The 19,653-nt window shown below is 50.4% G+C and overlaps 1 protein-coding gene across 2 annotated transcripts in view; it reads right to left on the bottom strand.

Moving 5' to 3' along the window:
- Positions 1-19,653, bottom strand: part of FRMD4A (FERM domain containing 4A) — a 293,292-nt gene that overhangs the window by 54,787 nt on the left and 218,852 nt on the right. For both annotated transcript variants that reach the window (XM_044915543.1, XM_044915542.1), the window contains exon 11: positions 17,465-17,551. In XM_044915543.1, the coding sequence (XP_044771478.1) occupies positions 17,465-17,551 (87 nt within the window). The remainder of the gene's footprint in view (positions 1-17,464; positions 17,552-19,653) is intronic.

Genomic DNA, 19,653 nt, shown 5'->3' with positions numbered 1-19,653 from the left:
ACTCCTTGGAATTTAAAAATAAAGTTGCTGGTCTTAAACACTTCCTACTTCTGAAACTGTACAGAATAATACTGATTAAAAGCATGGTTTTCAAAGCCATACTGTCTACCACTCACTGGCTGCATATTCCGGCGATGTCATTTCTTTGGGTCTTAGATTTCTCATCTTTGAAATACTACGACTAACAAGTTTTTTTTTTTCATAGAGCTGTTGTATTAATGACTAGATATAAAGGGCTTAACATGGTGTCCAGTAAACAGCAAAAAATACTACTTATCATTATGCTCTCTCTTCTCCATCATTTACAAACCAGTAGCAGTCTTCACGTCAAAATACAGTTCTGAACACACATTAGCTCAAAGTACAGGTCATGTAATTTTTTTTTTTTTTTAAAGAGATGTCCAAAATGGTGTCATTAACCTTCTAAAAACTGTTTTCTGTTACTTGGATTTTTCACAATGCAAGCATCAGCCTAACCTGGGCTCTTGTTCATTGCCTTCCAGTTGGCGTTTGCTATCTTCTCTTTGGGCTCTTTGGTTCCAGTTATCCAGCCAATTCCCAGGTCCACTGCAATTTTGACCAGAGTCAGTATTGACCATTTACCTACTATAACTTATTAGCTCAAAACATTAACCCTGGGAAGAAAGCATCCTACATAATCCGGCTGAGTATTACATGGAATGGGCTATACTGGGAACCAAATCAGGCCCTCCAACATAGGCAGACTAGGTCCACAGATAATGAGCTTAGGAAGTGAACAGGAGTATGGCCTTCGTTACCTGCACTGAAGGAGGGCTCCTTGACCTCTATCTTCTTCTGGGAGGGCCACATAGCCAGCAAGGAAAACAGCGGCTAATTTTTCTCAGCAGCCAGATGTAATGGAATCAAGATGTCCCCCCCAGCTGGCTGCCTACTCCTGTCAGACTCCATAAGCTCGAAACTGATTTAGTTAATTCAGTGACAGATGCCCAGAGAGCCAGGCCTTGACCCTTTAATGGATGACCTCTTCTTAACCCATCAGAAACCTCTTAGCTTCCTTTGGCTTAAGCGTCATTACTCGGGGCAGGGAGAGAAAGAGGGTCAACAAGTACTTAACAGGCCCAGAGAAACAGGCCACTTTCTTTTCCCCATTGGACTACATTGCCTTTTATTGTTCTCCCTGGTGGGGGAGGGGGCATCTCTATTATCTTCTTGTGTGTACTTTGGTCTTTCTTAAAGAAAAGACCTTACCAGAAAGCTTTGGCAAATGTAAAAACCTTAAAGAGAAGGTGAAAGTGTTTTTCCCTTCTTATCTTTGGCCTCCTGATGTAATTTCTTCCCTCCTCAGAGTGTGTTTCTGGGGGATACTTCAGGGTTAGTGTTGAATGGAGAAGTTGGCCAGTGATTCTTGATATCTAGATCTAGCTTTGTTTTTTTTTTTTTTTAATGAGAGACAGAGAGCATGAGAGGGAGGAGGATCAGAGGGAGAAGCAGACTCCCCGCTGAGCAGGGAGCCCGATGCGGGACTCGATCCAGGGACTCCAGGATCATGACCTGAGCTGAAGGCAGTCGCTTAACCAACTGAGCCACCCAGGCGCCCCTGCTTTCTCTTTCTTTTTAAGCAATGAGCACTGTGGCCCAGTTTTGTGTAGCTCAACCTCTCTGAGCTCCCGGCTTTCCTTTAAGAAATATTCAAAGCTCGGGGTCAGGGGGTGGAGGGGATGGGTTAAATAGGAGATGGGGACTAAGGAGTGCGCTTGTCGCAATGAGCACAGGGTGATGTAGGGAAGTGTTGGCTTACTATGCCGTACACCTAAAACTAATATTATACTGTATGTTAACTGAAATGAAAATAAAAACTTAAAAAAACAAACCTTCAAGGCTAATCACACCTGCCCTGACTTCTGTCAATGGGATGCTTCATACAGGGAATTAATGAGACATCTGGTACATCTGGAGGGAAAATGATGAGCATTTTCACCCGCAATGGCAAAGACCTCTGGATTGCTGTGAAGGGTTTTTGGTTGCTTTGGGGGAAAACCTGTATTTTTCTATTGTGGGCGGAGAGGGGCTGGTTGTCATCAGTCCTCTTATGCCTGGTGGCTCTGTCCGGAGGTGTGGCCTCACAGTAACACCTGATTTCTCAGGTGGAGGCCTCTGACTCCATGAAGATGGAGACAGGATGGAGAAGAGCGGGTTGGCAAGCAGTTCTCCATGGAAAGAAAGGTAGACTCTCACCACTAAAACGGTTTAATCAAGCTAAAAAAAAAAAAAAAAGCCAAAATGACAGTCCTCTACCTTAAAAAAAGATTAGTAAGGCAGCAAGGGCTCTTTGGGAAGAACTAAGAGCAGCTTGTGTGCACTTTAACACACCTCGTGCTTCCAGAGTTGGCCGATCCCCTTGGAAGGGGGGAGGTCTTGCAGACCGTGGTTTTTGCGGGTTCCAGGAGAGAGGCAGCCGGGCAGCTGCTGGGAGCTCAGGCGTGAGCTCCGGGCTCTCCTGGCTGGAAGCGTCTTACAGCTGCAGCTGAGCGGGCACCGGACCAGGGCTTGGCAGCCTGCTTTTCGAGGCAGCTTGCAGCTGAGAACACATGTGGTCTTACAGTGGGGACTGCAGCCCGCAGAGGCGGGGAGGCCGGCAACTGCCCCACTTCGGCCGGGCTGGCTGCTGGAGGGTCTGGGCCCTCCCGTGAACAGAAGCACGGAGGGCCTGGGGCTGAGCTGCCAGCCCTACGGGGTGCGGGTGGGGGCCCTGCTGGACTGTGGGGATTTCTCCCTCCGGATCTTCTTGCTGGAGCAGTTTTGTTCCTGCACCACCGTGTTCCTTCCCAGAAAGGGGGAGGACAGGAGGTTTCCTAGAGGTGAGGACTTTGACTCTAGATTTTCTGTCTTTCCCCTTTTATCCCCTCTTCCGTAGATTCTGAAGTGCGCAGGTCAGTTTGGGGGAACTGTGCCTTTAGGGGAGGTGGGGGGAGCCGAGGAGGAAACGGATACTTGGACTCAACAGCCTGCTCTTGCCTGGGCTTTCTTACCAGGCTCTCCCTACCCCCAGCCTGTTCTGGATATTCACGTGTGTACTTCTGCCAAAGCAATGACCATCCTGTATCACAAGGGTCTTTTCTTCTCCTCAAATGTCTTCTTGACTAGACTGTAAGCCTCCTGAAGGTACTTTCCTGGCACCTAGCACAGTGCCTGGGGCTTATCAGGCACTCCAACAATGGTCTGCTGGGGCAGTGAAGAGCTTTAGGAGTAGGTATTATGGCAACTGAAGCTCAGAGAGGTTAAGACATGTTCTCAAAGTCACACAGGTGATAAGGGTCCAGCTCCCAGCTCCCATCACTTATCTGTGTGCTCAACATCCAGACAATGTCCACACTGTGAAGAACCTCAGGGGTTGGACCTAGACATCTGGTTACAAATAGATCTCTCAACTGGGAAGGCATGTGGCAACAGGGAAGTGGCAGTGAGGGCCAGCCCAAGAGCCGCAACCCAGGAACCATAGCCCTTCCCCCTCCTGGCAGCCCTGTCTGAGCTAAACTCTATTCCACAGTCAACCAGGGAAGTCTACGGTTGCAAGCTGGAATTCACCAGACCTGGAGTGATTCCCACAACTCATTCTGCCCACAAACTGCCTGAAGTCGGCTCTTTGTGAGGCTCAACATGGGGCCCCCTGCCGTAGGGTCTTCTACCCCACCTGCAGGTGCCCATGTGCAGCCCCAAGGAGCCGGGCTTGAGGGCCTCATGATACTCTTCTGGCCATGCCAGCATTTGGGGTTCAACAGGCTCACACTTTCAGGAAGGTGAGGTTAGCCTGGGTTTCCCCTTAGAATCATGCTCATTAAAAAACCCCCCAAATCTCACAGAGCTCCCTATCGCATGGCTCAGCAGAAACAAGCTGCTAAAGTTCTCCCCAAGACAAAGAGAAGGTTACTGGAGTCAACAAGCAAGGTTTCCCAGCAGAGGGTTTCCTGCTTGAGAAAGAAAAGGCCTCCAGCCTCGCCAGCCCGGCTCCACTGTCTGCAGTATTTCAGCGACGCACCCCTGATGTCCAAGTACTGTTCGCTTTTTGGGTCCTTTTGGTCCAAGAGGCAGAAAAATAAAATCGAGGGATGGTCCAGATGGAAGGAACTCCTTATGCTTTTCATCTTCCGATCAACAAACCTAAGCTGTGAAAAGCTCCGGTACTTCCCTCCGCCCTCTTACCAAGGGCTTTGCTCTCACTGGAGCCCTCGAACCCTTCCTTGCAGGAGCGACGTGCTTGTCCTGACGTCCGCGAGGTCAGGATGGTACTGGGAAAAAATAAAGACCAAAGTCTCTGCGTTTTTCTGAGGGGGGAGGCGGGCAAATAAATAAAACTACACAGTATGGAAGTCCGAGGAAAACAGGTTCCAAGGACAGCCAGACAACAGGGCGGGGCTGCCACGGTTAGTAAGGCGCTCGGGGAAGGCGTCACTGGCATGCCATTGGGGTGCGTTCAGAAGGAAACTGGGGGCAAAGCCATCTACCTTAGGCGAGGATATGGCGAGTGCAAAGGCCCAAGGCACCCCTTGTGGGCGTGTTTGCTACGTTAATGCAGAAAACACGGAAGGAAACGTTAGAAGACAATGGAATACTCTTGGGGCGCCTGGGTGGCTCAGTTGGTTAAGCAACTGCCTTCGGCTCAGGTCATGATCCTGGAGTCCCGGGATCGAGTCCCGCATCGGGCTCCCTGCTTGGCAGGGAGTCTGCTTCTCCCTCTGACCCTCCCCACTCTCATGTGCTCTCTCTCATTCTCGCGCTCTCAAATAAATAAATCTTTAAAAAAAAAAAGAAGAAGACAATGGAATACTCTTTAGCCATAAAGAGGAATGAAGTCCTAATTCATGCTACAACATGGATGACCCTTGGAAACATTCTTCTAAGAGGAAGAAGCCAGACTCAAAGGACACAGATTCTAGGATTCTACGCATATGAAATGTCTGGAAGAGGCGAATCCACAGAGACAGAAAGTAGGTTCAGGGTGCCTAGAGCTGGCAGGGGGTGATGCGGGGAGTGACCAAGAGCTCCCTGTGGCTTTTCTACACGTTTGACGGGTCTAGTCTGGGTTGATCACGAATCCCAGGATGCTCTTTGGTTAAAACTTCATAAAGCTAACTACTTAAAAGGAGCCAGCAGTCCAAGATAAAGGCCCCCTAATCCCTGGTGGCACCCTTTCTCTGTAAGAAGCACTCCCAACCTGTCGGAAGATTCTCCTACCAGGGTCCTCCTCTCGGAGTTTCTGTGGTGGCCTCTGCAGATGACAAGCAACCTCCCCCAACTCTGACATCTTGTGGGGAGAGGGTGAGGGGTGTTCTCCTCAGTGGCTGCAGGACCTGTAGTCCTTCCCGGAGTTGGCTGGTGAAAAAGCTGGTCAGGGATCTGGTTTTTATGGCTTTTCAAGCCCCACAGCTTCAAGCATAAAGTCAATGATGTGCCTAAACACATTCACGTGTGCAGCCACGCAGCGGCGACTCCCTCAGCTGGGACTCCTAAGGCCTCTGCAGCCAGGGCTGGGTTTTGGTTTCCAGTCAAACAAGAGGCCTGGAAAGACGGGAATTCAGAGCTCCCCTGGCTCTCTGTGCTCCCGATAAAAGGCCAGGACAGAATATCCAGCACAAGGAGGCTCAGTCAGCTCTGGTCAGGGGGAGTCCATGGACCACATCTGATGGTAGCTTACACTTTCTAGAATGATTATAGGGATTGGTGAGGGGGCCTGCAAAGCCCCACGGAGCCATCAGAAACACCCGTTGGCGATGCTGGAAAGAACTGGGTGGCGGATGGTCCAGGATTTCACCGGCCAGGGCTCTCTGGAGCCGCCCCAGGTGTTGGCTCAACACAGGCTTGTGACGAGCTATGCTGTGTGGGGGTGACAATGTTCCAGCAGAGCCATAACGTGGGATATGGAAATGGAGGCACCAGCTGAGGCTTTAAGATGATCTTTCTTGTTAGAGGGACCAGTGAGCAGACCACCCAGTAGTGGAGGCCAAAAAAGGGTCAAGGACAGGCTCAACAGGCCCCCCACGAGCCTTGGGCTGCTGTGACAGCCCTGGTTGGTCTGAGGTCATGGTGTGATTGCTCGCCGGTGCTGTCAGTCACCATCTAAAGTGTCCTGGTTTTGATACGAAAACCCTGTGGCCACAAAAATACAAATAGTCTAAGATTCCACTCAGATGAAGTGCCCAGAGTCGTCAAACTCACAGACACACAAAGTGGAACGGTGGGTCCCACAGGCTGGGGGGAGGGGGCGCAGGTGGTTGTTTAAGGGGGACAGAGTTTCCGTCCTGCACCGTGAAGGAGTTCTGGAGACTGGCTGCACGACAACGTGGATATACTTAATACCAAGGAACTGGACAAGTAGAAAGGTTCCAATGGTAAATTCTATGTGCATTTTATCACAATTAAAAAATTTAAAAAAATTTTTTTAAGCCTTACAGTTTAGATGACTTGAAACTCCTCACTTTCAATTGGGGTATAAAATGTTTGGGGGCGCCTGGGTGGCTCAGTCGGTGAAGCGTCTGCCTTCGGCTCAGGTCGTGATCTCAGGGTCCTGGGATCGAGTCCTGCATCGGGCTCCCTGCTCAGCGGGAGTCGGCTTCTCCCTGTGCCCCTCCCCCTCCCCCTGCTGTTTTTGTGCAAATAAATAAATAAATAAAATAAAATCTTTAAGAAAAGAAGCTTTAGAGAGGTGGAATCTGAGGGAGAATGTTAGGGGGAGAGAGGTGTGCTGTGAGCCTCCCGTACCTGGGGAGGGAAGTGAAGGATGCCTTCTGTAAACCTACTAAGAGAGAGCTCACTAGGGGCACCAGGAGAGCTTGAGGGGTGCCTCCTGAAGTTAGGGGAACCAAAAACCACTGCCTGACTCCTTCCTGCTCCAGAAATTGAAACAATGAGAAGCAGGCTTGGCCAGGTGAGTGGGAGAAGGGAGAAGATTTAACTTTAAGCCAAGCTTGGAGCTTTGGTCGTTAGAAAGGACTAGACACTCTAATTACTTAATGAAATTCATTTTGCTGCTCAAAGTGACCGTGAGGCTTTGTATTTAACACTTGGAAGTGACCCAACAAGTCACAGGACTGCCCCTGTTTTTAATCTAGGGAAGAACCCATTTTTAATAAACAGTGTGAGATAAAAGAGATTTACCCTTTGAGAGTCCCAGGTGATCAGTGTTCTTGTTAGACTAGCAAAGTCTTTGAGTTTTCATAAGCCAGAGAAACCGAACCTGTTGCTAAGTCCCTGCTGGCTCATGGTTCCTCGGAGTGGGTGAGATTACTGGATGCTCTTTAGCAGAGCTCTGGGATCCAACAATAGCGTTTGGTTTTGATTTGCTTCTTCAACTTGCATCCCAGGTCAGTGGGGCTCCCTGAGTAGCGGGAATCTGTTTCTGTGACTTACTTAGAAGACAGTCTCCAGGGGGCTGCTGGCCTGTCTGGCTGGGTGTTTATTTGCGTGCTACGAATACCTAAGCTTGTGTTTGACCCCTACTCTTCACACCATCACTGTGGATGTTTATACGGCCTCCCTCACGCTGTCACATGCACCCGTCCTCGTCGGGAGGAAAAAATGCCTGAGACCAAGCACTGCTCTGGGAAGTGGCTGAGACCTGGGAGACCTCACGCTTCACAAAAGGGACAGGTGTGTCACTCAGGGAGAAGAGCTGCCTCTGCTCATCTCATCAGTCTCCCTTGGGCTCTGTCCAAACTGGGCAACCATCAAAGACAGGGGTTCGCCTACTTAGAAATGGAGAATTTCTCTCTCTACCACTTTCTTCTGAGAGAATATTGCCTTTCACTCTTCCTTTTGTTAATTGCTCCCTTCTAGCTTTATGACGAGCTTGCCCCTTGCTTCATTCTCTTTAACTGTTTTTAATCTCTTGATTCTCCCCACCTCAAGAGTCTCGATTGTCTATATCAGCCGCCCTGCTGATGAGGAATCTGAGGCCTGCAGAAGTGACTTGTCTTACAACCCTAGAGCTAGGACTTAGTTGTCTTGACTATCGTAACAGCTATCTTCCTACTACAATCAACGGTAGGAGGTAGGAACAGGAATGTGGTACCCAAAGGGTTATGCCAGGCCTGGAGGTTAACCCCCACAACCAGTCCCCCTGGGGACCATCTGGGTGGAATCTTCAGGGCAGAGTGCACCCACCTCCAAGAGGTGCCTTCTAGCAGATCACCCCAGGAGAGATTTGGAGCTGCCTCTCCTAAAGGAATAATTATATTCCTCTCCTGTAGAGCTGCCGAGAAACTGCTCTCCCATGACAGTTTCTTTCTAAGGATGACCCACCTGGATGGGGCAATGCTTTTATTTTCTGCTCACAGACATCATCTTCTGCAAAAGTGGCAGTCTGACACCAGCATGTTGGGACAGTTCCAACAAGAATGCAACAAGATACAAACGGGTGTCCTTGGAGTTTTGGATAACTCAGGACTAGGTTCCAACATGGCCTTCATGGGGACTTGTGGGAACAGAGGGACCTTGGGTTCCCAGATCCAATGACCAAGAAAAAAATTCAGTCCTCTTAACAAAGAGAGACTGTTTGCTCTTCGTGGCAATTCTGCCGCTCAGGCCCGGTATAAAAGAGGCCACCGATACTTGCAATGTCAAGGGCAACAGCATTTTTAGAGAGAAGATACAGCTTAGAAGTAAACATTCAAGATGGAGGAAATCAGACTCTTATCTCATGGCTTAGTCTCCATTTCACAGATACAAGAAGAGAGGCCCACAGAGTGAATGGGTTATCACAAGTTTTCTGAATATGCCGGAAAGACTTGTGGACACAGAGTGCCGAGTCCCACCCTCTGAGTGTCTGAGCGCACAGCTCAGGTGGGGACGTGGAGTGTGCACTTCTCACGGGTTCCCGGGTGGATGCTGCTGGTCCACGGCCACGCTCTGAGAACCACGGCTATAAAATCTACCATGCCCTACTGTCTAGCTTCTCCCTTCGGGACTGAAGGACTCATCCCCTCTTTGGGAATCGCCCTCCACGGTAGGGAGCCACCTTGCCCAAGGTCATGACCCCTTCCCTGTGGGTCCCTTGCCTCTGGTGATTGGGGATTAGGCTCGGCCCCACCTGTCTCAGAGTGATGGCTCCTCCCGAGCTCCAGAGCTTGGTCCAAGCCTGCATCATAGCTCAGCCTCCCTGTCTGCGTAGACCTGCTTCCTTCCCCTTCCCCACTGGCGTTGATTCCCAGAGTATTTCCTGCGTGCAAATCCGCCTCTGACGCTGCTTCCCAAGGAGCTGGATGTGCCCTTTCTCGGAGGGAGGCTCACTTCAACGTCACCTGCTTGGAGAGACCACTCCTCACCATCCGCCACTCTGCCGCTCTTCTGACTGACTTGTTGTCTTCCTGGAACTGGAGACTCTGACACAATGGGTTGTAGACTGCCTTCATGTCACCGTCGGACCATCGTCCCCACTGGGCTGTACACGCTGGGAGAGCAGGGGCCTCTTTCGTGCCCTAGAGCAGCACCTGGCCCACGAGAGGCAGTTCTCAAATGGGGACCATTTTATTGGAGAGGATTTCGAATCTGACGCCCTCGACGGAAGTTCCAAAACTCCGGTGACTTCGGTTCTCATGCAGGAGGAGAGACCGTGATTCCCATTCCAGAGAATTCAGCCATGCCTTGTGTTGGTGCTTTGAGAACAGGAGGTCTCGTATTGATGTTCTGCGAAGGGTATCTCAACTTCCTTAGAAGACAATTGCTTTTTTCCCCTTTCTCTTGGGGAGTTCAGATGGCAGGCTCTGGTGACGCTCTATGCCCCTCACCCCCACCCCCATTACCCTCCCGGCAGGCCTGCTCTGCGGCTTTGAGGCAGGCCCCTCTTGATGACCCATGGCCAGGGCCCTTCGCCTACAATCCCTGCACCCTTCTGGGTTGGCTCCACACCAAGGGAGGACCGACAGGGGCAACCGGAGGAGGTCCTCTGATCCAACACCGGGAAGGAGCAAAGGCTGAAGAATGCTAAATGCATGATGCGGGGGTTCTTCTCCCGCACAGCGCACAGGCTGTGGTGTCCAAGAGGGATACAGACAGGGGAATTGCGGGAGGCACCCATCCAGGGCCCGCCAAGGCAGAGGGCTCAGCAACCCGAAAATGAGTCAAGTGCATCCAAACAGAAGCTGAAAAAGAAGTCGGCAGTGCACTTATTGGAGCGCTTATGGCTGAATAATGGAAGCAGGCTAGCTCCACTGGGAGTCAGTTCACAGTTAATGGAATATTTCCTGTAAATATTATTTTCTCTTCCTGTCTCATCATCAAAAATCTTTACTAATCTGGGGAGGTGACAGTAATGCATCAATTCCCCGAGCTAATGCCCCTGCTTCTGAAATACCCCCAGGAACCCTAGGAGGCCCCACTGGCTGCTCGGGACAGGGGGCAGACCATTTACTCCGGTTCCTTCTCCTAATGTCTCAGAGGGGCCCCCACAGGGCTCCTAATTGTGCATCTAAGTGTACATAAAAGCGCCCCTAATTGCATATGAAATAAATAAGTAAATGCTGTCTGCTGACTACGTAACAAAGAGCGCACTGCCATTCCTCCCCAGTGGGCAGATTTCACCAGATGCGGGCTGGGCTGTGGGTCGCAGCCATAAACGATGAGGCGCAGATATTGAACATCCCTTCTGGGGAGGGTTCTGGAGCCACGCGTCTCGTGCTGTTTGTTCTCTAATGCCTCAGATACAGCCCGCAGGAAGGATGACTCGCACCCTCCTGGCGCCCCACTCGGAAAGCCTTTCCTCTTGTAATTTATGATGGCTTCCGAGGGTTCCGTGGCTGGGGTGTCCACGGGTTTGAGGAGCACCAACTACAGCAGCATGGCAGGGAAGCAGCTCAGCGTGGCAATGGGTGGGAGCGGAGTCCTGAGTGTGGGGCAGCCTGGTGTCCCAACACCTCTGGTCCTCGCGCTCCCAAGAAGGGACAGATTGTCCCAGAGATCCGGCTTTCAGACTTCCTCAGCTTTGCTCTAAGGAATGCAAGGTCCTCCTCGAAAAGAGAGAAACCGATGGGACAGATTTCATCCAGCCTATTCATCTCTGCCCCGCGTGACACAGTTCCTTGAGAGTTAATAACCAATGCCTCCTCAAGATCTATCATGTAGTTTTCATTCAAATGTTCATTCAAACGATGTCCGCGGCAGGTCACCACTGAGAGTCCCTTTACATAGCTGGCACTCAGTCTTTTTTTGACGGATTAGGTCTCTTTGGCTGTAAATGCAAACTAAGACGAAGCTCGAGATTGACTTCACCCGCCCAAACGCCAATCTGACCGTGTTTCATTCTTCCCTGAGGCCACGAGGACTGAGGGTAACTTCTCAAATCAAGAACCTCTTCCTTAGGCAGCGCCCCCTTGCTACACAGGGGGGCACATGCAAAAATGAAACGTAGCGGGGCGCCTGGGTTGCTCAGTCGTTAAGCGTCTGCCTTCGGCTCAGGTCCTGATCCCAGGGTCCTGGGATCGAGCCCCGCATCGGGCTCCCTGCTCTGCGGGAAGCCTGCTTCTCCCTCTCCCACTTCCCCTGCTTGTGTTCCCTCTCTCACTGTGTCTCTGTCAAATAAATTAAAAAATCTTAAAAAAAAAAAAATGAAACGTAGCTAGGAGAAATGGGGTAAGATAATCTCTGCAGCTGCAAGATTTTATTTTCTGACCACTGTGACCCTCCTCCCCCTTCTCTTAACAGTGCCAAAGCCACACTGGCAGATGCGTGGACACTGCGGTTTCTGTACAGGCAAACCACGTTCTCGACTGTACATACAAACTGTCAAACCATAATGTGGGAAGAGAGGGCAGCTGAGGCAACCAGGGGCATGTTTCCAAGCGTCACACGGTATTTTAGTGTGAACATCCTGGAGTTCAGGAGTGGGAGGCGGGCACAGGGTGGGAGGGAACACATCACTGGGGAAAGGGGAGAAGCAGAAGGATTTGCTGAGAGGTTGTGGCGGCATATTTAAGAGCTTGTCACAAATCTGGGTCCCTAGCTTTGGATACTGTTTGGGGTGCTCCCCGAGCTTTTCGAAAGAACTCATAAATGCAAGCAAGGGCTCATGTTCTGGGATATGTGAATGTATTGTAGATTTCTTTTTTTTTTATAGATTTTTTTTTTAAGATTTTATTTATTTATTTGACAGAGAGATACACAGCGAGAGCGGGAACACAAGCAGGGGGAGTGGTAGAGGGAGAAGCAGGCTCTCCGCCGAGCAGGGAGCCCGATGCGGGGCTCGATCCCAGGACCCCGGGACCATGACCCGAGCCGAAGGCAGACGCTTAACGACTGAGCCACCCAGGCGCCCCATATTGTAGATTTCTATTTTGATTTCGTTCTCTTTGTGGATTTTTAAGTTTTTGGTGGGCTATTCTTCTGCACATGCAGTTGTAAAATACTTCTGGGGGCAACCTGGGTGGCACAGGTGGTTGAGCCTCTGACTCTTGGCTTTGGCTTAGGCCGTGATCTCGGGGTCCTAGGATCAAGCCCCGTGTGTCATGTCGGGGGTGGGGGTGGGGTCCATGCTCAGCAGGAGAGTCTGCTGGAGATTCTCTCCCTCTGTACCCCACCCCGCTCATGTGCGTGCTTTCTCTCTCTCTCTCAAAATAAATAACATCTTTAAAAAATTAAAAAAAAAACTTCTGAAGTTGGTCTTGAGCTTCTGAACATACACAAAAGCCAAAATACCCTTTTCAGGTGTCCCCAGGTGTCTAGCTGCTCCTGACACGTGTGCCCTGAGGACAAAGAAGCTGGTTTTCTCCTGATAAACAGCAACAGCTTGTATTTGGGGCTGTGCTTCCGCAAGCTGGAGCCCATTTGTGTAGAAGGTTCAGGTAGCAGGTAGGAGCGTGTGATTAGGAAAGGATTTCCACATTCACTCTACTCCACCCGTGAGGGACTCTGTGTTTTACTCCATGTCACCCAAAGCCACCAGGGGCTCAGAGTGACGATTAAGCAATTTAGGGGAGACTCTGTGACCACAAATGGCAAAGCGCACCCAACTAGAGACGCTGGAATGAGCCAGGGTCCCACCCATTTCTGGACAGCGATCAGCTACCCACCCCCCTCTTTTTCAGTGGATCATATGGAAACACTTGAGTGGGTTCTCACGGGCAGCTTCTGAGTTCCTGGGCTGTGTGGATGGTTTGCTGATGCATACCAGAGGATGCCTCCAGGCCGTCGGAAAGAAAGGCAGCAGGCTCAGCCTGTCGCTGCCTCTACTTGAATGTTGGCTCTTAGGATGGCGGTGCATGTGACGGAGCTGCGGTAACTGGGTCAGAGTGTCAGGCAGGGCCTCTGCCGGGGCTGGAGGTGCAGCTGTTGCTACAGAAGGGCCTCCAAGCGCAGAACTGGGCGCCACTCCCAGTCTCCTGAGCCACGCTGGAGGCCTACCGTGGTGGAGCTCCGTCAGCCTGGGCCCTGAGCAGGGGTCGTGGTGTTGCTGGAAGGCCGCCCTCCCAGGAGCCGGCTGCCTTGCGCCCTGGGTTCTGGGGCCCTGCGGCTCTCCCCGCGTGCAGAGGCGCTGCCAGACATACCTGCCAAGCCCAGCTACCTTCCGCGAGTTCGCAAGGGAAGCACAGATGGATGCCAGTTCGAACTCTGGCTGCATTGGGGAACTGGCCGGGCCAGAGACGGGGCAGAGTGGAGCCAGGCGGCTGTGGTACCTGCAGAAGGCCGGCCTGGAGCAGTGCATACTGACTTCGGGCACTCTGTGTGACTCCTCATTGGCCCGCGCAGCTCCGTACACGCGCAGCTCAGGTGCCAGGAGTGCAGGCCGCATCCCCAGAGACTCACAAGTGCCTTCCACATAACAGACGACCTCTTCCTGACAGTGGTGTTGATGTTGGGGGTCAGAAGGAAGAGGCTCCCTGCCATGTTCCTGCCCCCCCCCCCTTAACCCCGGCTCCTCAACCACGGCTCCGGTTTAGGTCTGGTTTTCCTGCAGGTCCCACCCCGCGTCTTTGCAGACAAGGACATTCCTCGGGCTAATGAAACTCAGGCACCTCTTCGTCTTCCAGCCCTTGCAAAGGCCTATTCTTATTTCTTTTTGTAATTTTTTTTAATCATTTTTTTTTTAAGATTTTTATTTATTTATCGGAGAGAGAGAGAGTGAGAGAGAGCATGAGAGGGGAGAGGGTCAGAGGGAGAGGCAGACTCCCCATTGAGCGGGGAGCCCGATGTAGGACTCAATCCTGGGACTCCAGGATCATGACCTGAGCCAAAGGCAGTCGCTTAACCAACGGAGCCACCCAGGTGCCCGGCCTATTCTTATTTCACGTGCAGACTATCCATTAAGGTCTTAAAGAGGGCTCCCCAAATGTCATCGGGTTCAGGGCTGCACCACCTGGTCCCGCCTCTGTCACACAGTGAATGTCATGGTGGGGAACCCAGCCCAAGTCTTCTCATAGCTACTGGAAATTTCTCTGGTGTGCCAAGTGTCACTCCCTCTCCATCTCCTCTCCACTGCCCGTTCAGTCTCTGGTTCAGTTATGCCTTGGAAATTCTGCACACTCTGGAGCTCCCACTGAATACCCAACTGCTTACCTGTCACAGAAAACCCAGATGTCCCATCACGCCTCAAACTCTGCATGTCCTAAACTGCCCTTATATCCCATACTCTGGCTGGGAAGCGTCTTCTGACGGCCACCCTTTGGCCCCATACAACTGATCAACCTCACCTACCTTCTAAGCATCACCCTATCACTGACACCCTGCGCCCCCGCCAGTTCTGGCCTATGCCACTGTAATTACGGCCCAGTTTGCAAGTTCTGCCGTGTATTTCTCCAGCTCATCCTCCACTCGCTGCCAGAGCGCTGCTTCTAGGACGGTGAGACTCCGATCTGGCCCCTCCTCCGCGTCAAATGTTTGGTGGCTCTCACTGCCTCGAAGATGAAACCCCCTTCACAGAGCCTTCAGGGCTCCCCCAGCTACCCTCTGGGGCCTCTCAGCCTCCTCTCTGGCTGGCCTCCTCTGCCCCTTGCTTCCAGCCCAGTGGGGCTGTGTGCTTCTCCACCTGGCAAGCTGCTCCCCTTCACAGGGCTTCCATGCAGGCCTGCACGCCCGCCTGTGAAGACTTTTCCTTCCTCCTTAAACCCAGTGACTCTCCTTTAATTCCCCACAGACCCTCACGCAGAGCTCTCCTGGAGCACCTGGGGACACTGATGCAATTATCATACACTTTACTCCCTGAGGGCGTGGCCAGGTCTTGGGTTGTATCCTCTGAGCCTTCCGCTCGGCTTGGCACATAACGAGTATGCAATAAACATTTTTCTGAATGAGCAAATGAACGGTGACTTTGGTGGCTTGGTTGCCCCTCGATTAGTAACAGACTCAAGAAACTCAACTACTGGGGCGCCTGGGTGGCTCAGTTGTTTGGGCCTTTGCCTCTGGCTCGGGTCAAGATGTGAGTCCTGGGGTCAGGTTCCCCGCTCAATGCGGAGTCTGCTTCTCCCTCTCTCTCTCTCTGCCCCACCCCCACCTCGTAACTACTTCCTCAGAGGCCACAGAAACATCAGTTATTTTACATAACAACTCGGTTTGAGTACAGCCAATGCCCTGAATAAATATCCTGACCTTTTAACATTTTTATTTTGCTGACCTGGATAAACTCAACAAATGACAGTAAATCCTCTCAGTCAATGGCTGATTATCCACACCTTTGGCTTTGTACTTTTCCAGATCCTGAAACCTGTCACAGAGTCCTACAGGAACAGCAACAATTGATGGAGTCCCTGCAATGTGTCCGCCCTGAGTTTCCCGTCTATTGGGTGCTCATTAATTCTCTAATCTTCATTAGTACCTTAATTAGAGAAATGAAGCCAGCTTACACTTATTACTAAATAAAACCAAATGCCAAAGAATACATGTTAGCATGTCTTTTCCACCCTCAGAGGGAGAGCAGAATTCTGCTGCATTTGAACAAACTCTGCTCACTGGCAACTATGCACATCAGCCTTGGTCTTCCACCAAGTGTGGATGATTGGGAGCTGGAGGGATTGGAACCAGGGTTTCCTGAGAGGATCTAGGAGGGTTCTCGGCTCTTGCAAGCAGGAAAAAAGGCCAGGCAAGTTGCAAAGAGAGGAGAGTGGATGTCCAAAGAAGGAGGGAGGGAGGAGACCATGCAAGAAAATAAAAATAAAAAAAAAAGGCACAGAAACATACAAAGGCCATGTGGGAAAGAGGCAGAGGGGGAACCGGAAGGAAAGAGACAGTGTGGAAGAAGCACAGACCCTGCGACTGAGAAAAACACAGAAGGAACCAATCACACAGGGCCCAATGCACGTCTTGCAGCATAGAGTGGCAACTGGAGAGATCTGGGATTTAGCCACCGAACCATGTGCCCCTGGACAGCCAGGTCCCTACTGCACTGTTCCCAAGGGAGAGCACCCCCTCACTTGCTCAGGATCTTTTCTTTGAACTTAACTGACTTACTGATCAACAGAGTGAAAATCCTCCCTAGCCAAGGGCCATTTTTTCCTCCTATCATTTTAATAAAGAAGCTGGCTAAGGCAGATGCTAAGCAGACAGCCTACGATAAGCTCAGATATGTAGCATGGATTTCCATCCCGTTCGTGGATAAAGAAGCTTTTTGGAAAGCAATCCAGAATGACATAATGGACCAATATTGCTTTCTCTCTCCCACAGCAAGTGTGGTTTTGATAGACTTTTAATATGTATTTTGGGGCTTGAACTGCATACCGTCTTCTCCATTATTCTCTGCCAGAGGATCTGAATGACAGCGCTAGCCCAGAGATATTTTTCCATTATAATTTTTCAATTTGTTCTGGTCTGAAAAATGTGTGTAAATGAAAACAGAGAAAAGTCAAGCACCGTGTCCCCTTCAAACATTCTGTTTTGTGTTTATGATGGCCTTGCAGACCCCGCTCTGCTTCCCTTTTTTTTGGCAAATGACCTTATTTTTTCCAGATTTCTGATCACTTCTAATATGCCATAAAGTATTTACCCGATTTGCAGGAATGCCTCTGACTCTTCTTTAATTTTCACCCTGTTTTGACCTACAATTTCTTCTTTTAGCTCCCCACCACCAACCCCCCCCCCCAAAAAACCCCAAAACAAAACAAAACAAAACAAAAACCCAACAAAGCGCACCGACAAGCTTTGGGAAAGCTCAGATTGGCCTCAGGACCGAAGAGAGATGTTCCCTCCCTTTCCCAAGGGCACAGAACCCCCACCCTCCCCAGCCAGGAAATGAAGGAACAGGACAGTCCCTCAAAGCCCTTTTGCCCATCTGCTTTGGGAGAGCTGGGCCCGTCTCCTTACCTTAATTAATCATAACAGCTCAGGTTTCCCTAGTGACCGGGAGAAAAAATATTTACCCGGGAACTCAGACTGGATGACTGTAGAGTAATTTGTATACACTCAAATTAGCAGGGGACTGGTGAGCCCGGAGGCCCCGAGGCTGCATGGTGTAATATTTTTACTCACTTCTCTCTGCGGGCCATCCGCCCGCAGAGGAGAGAATGCTTACCTTCCGTGGCTTCACTTTATCATGGTAGTCATATTGGAAGATTCCTTTGTAGCTCAGTCCCAGCCACCATGGTATCCCCTGCTTGTCCTAGGACACGGAAAGGAGCGCGGGTAAATACAGGGCCAGAGAACACACATGGGAACCAAGGGGAGGCCTCTGGCTCATGCGATAACAGAGGAAAATACAAATCCCTTGATACGGATGGAGCCCACCTCTCTCCTTTTCACCTTAACAGATGCGCCACATCATCAGATGATGCTCAGTTACATGAACAAGTGCCATGTAACATGCCCTGGGGTGGGGAACCAGCTCTGTTCCTAACCAGCAGCACACCGTGATCCTCCCCGTCCCCCTTTATGAGTAAGTGACAAATGCCTTGCTCTTGGTCCTCCTTCTAAGACTCCAGGTTTCATCACAACAGAAAATCTGAGAGCATTCTAATAAAACGACCTTCTGAGCCGAGAAACTGTCATCGACTATCAGAGCTAGAAGGGACCGTGGAGAAGGTGACTCCTCTAAAAAACTTTTTTAAAGACTTTCTTTATTCATTTTTTTTTAGAGAATTCTGAGGTTCATAGCAAAATGGAGAGGCAAGTACAGAGATGTCCCATACAACCCTGTCCCCATACCTGCAGAATCTCCCCTGCTATCAACATCCCCACCAGAGGGGAACATTTCTTATAACTTGATGAACCTACATTGATACATCATGGTCACCCAAAGTCCAGAGTTTACATTAGGGTTCATTCTTGGTGTGGAATCCTCTATGAGTTTGGACAAATGTATAATGATGTGTATTCATTATAATAATATCACGCGGAGTAGCTTCACTGCCCTAAAAATCCTGCGTTCTCCCCCTCCCAGGTTCCGGCAACCAGTTTTGCCTCGTCCAGAATGTCATATCGTTGGAATCACACAGTATGCAGCCTTTTCACCTTGGCTTCTTTCACTCAGTAATATGCATTTAAGATTCCTCCAATTTTAAAGACAAAGAAGTCAAAGCAAAGGGTTGGTCCTGCTCTATTCAGGACCCACCCCATCTCTCCAGCAGGCCAATGGCAGGGGCCACCATGTGGTCCTGCTCATCTTAAGGGATCTGCTGGACTGAGTGACTCATGCTGTCAGACAAAAGTAGCAAAATCGAAGCCTAGATCTTCCGAGACCTGAATTAGAAACACCAAGTCCTTCTCTTTATTCCTTTAACAGAGACCTCTTGCCACCAGATCGTAAACTGTGATCCTACATTCAGGTAAGGATGACTCTGAGCTGTTAATTACAGCTCCTGAATGCTAGGAGCCGAACGGGCATAGGAAGCAGCCTCCCCCCTACATTTGTCCTCATTGCCACACCATGAATAACCTAGTTCACCCCACTGTAGATGTCTTAGCAACTCAAAATTGGCTTCATGCTTTTCGAATACCCATGAGTTATCTTAAGGTAGGCACAAAGATAAAAAGGGGCAAGGAAATACATTTGGAATTTTTAGAAAAGTTTCAGGGTATATGATTTCCTACAGATTTTTTTTAAGGTATAAAACGTCTGTCTCTGGAAAGTGCCTGTGTGTCTTGCAACAGTTCCAGAGAGCAGCACAAGGGGGGGATTCAAGACCACCGCAGCTCCGGGGTGACCAGGTTGGTGGTCACCACGCCACAGAACACAGCATCTGTGACATCACGGGGCCACCACCTGGCGAGGCTGGAGACAGTTGGTGTGGGCTTGCTCTTTCTCCAAATAAGTAGGAGCGCAGTTGCTTAAGCCCAGAGATTCCGAGGGCCAAACATGCACACACTTCTGGAGCTCTGCACATCAGAAGGTCTGCTTCTGCTCTCACGGATTGCAAAAGAGCCTGTTTCTCAAGTTTTATTGTAAGGCAGAGAGCACATACATCAGAAGCCACCTTTTGTCAGGCACCGGGGCTGACAAAGAGATGGGACATGCGTTTACACAAGGAAAAGACCAGATGAAGTCTCTGCTCCAAGATTTCCACTCTGTCTATAGTCGAACATCTACCCTACCAAGGCTACGCAAAGTGTTGTGCGGGCTGCCACGAGGGACACAAAGATACAGGAAACACGGAGCACGTTCTGGCCCAAAGGAATTAAAAATACAGCTGGATGGAAACATGTGGAAAAAAACTGGCCAACGAGCAAGAGACTCTCAGTTTGGATTGGGGGGAACTGTCTTGCATT

Source organism: Neomonachus schauinslandi, chromosome 5, assembly GCF_002201575.2.
Source record: "Neomonachus schauinslandi chromosome 5, ASM220157v2, whole genome shotgun sequence".
NCBI classification, from domain to species: Eukaryota; Metazoa; Chordata; class Mammalia; order Carnivora; family Phocidae; genus Neomonachus; species Neomonachus schauinslandi.
This window is presented reverse-complemented; position numbering and strand designations above follow the sequence as displayed.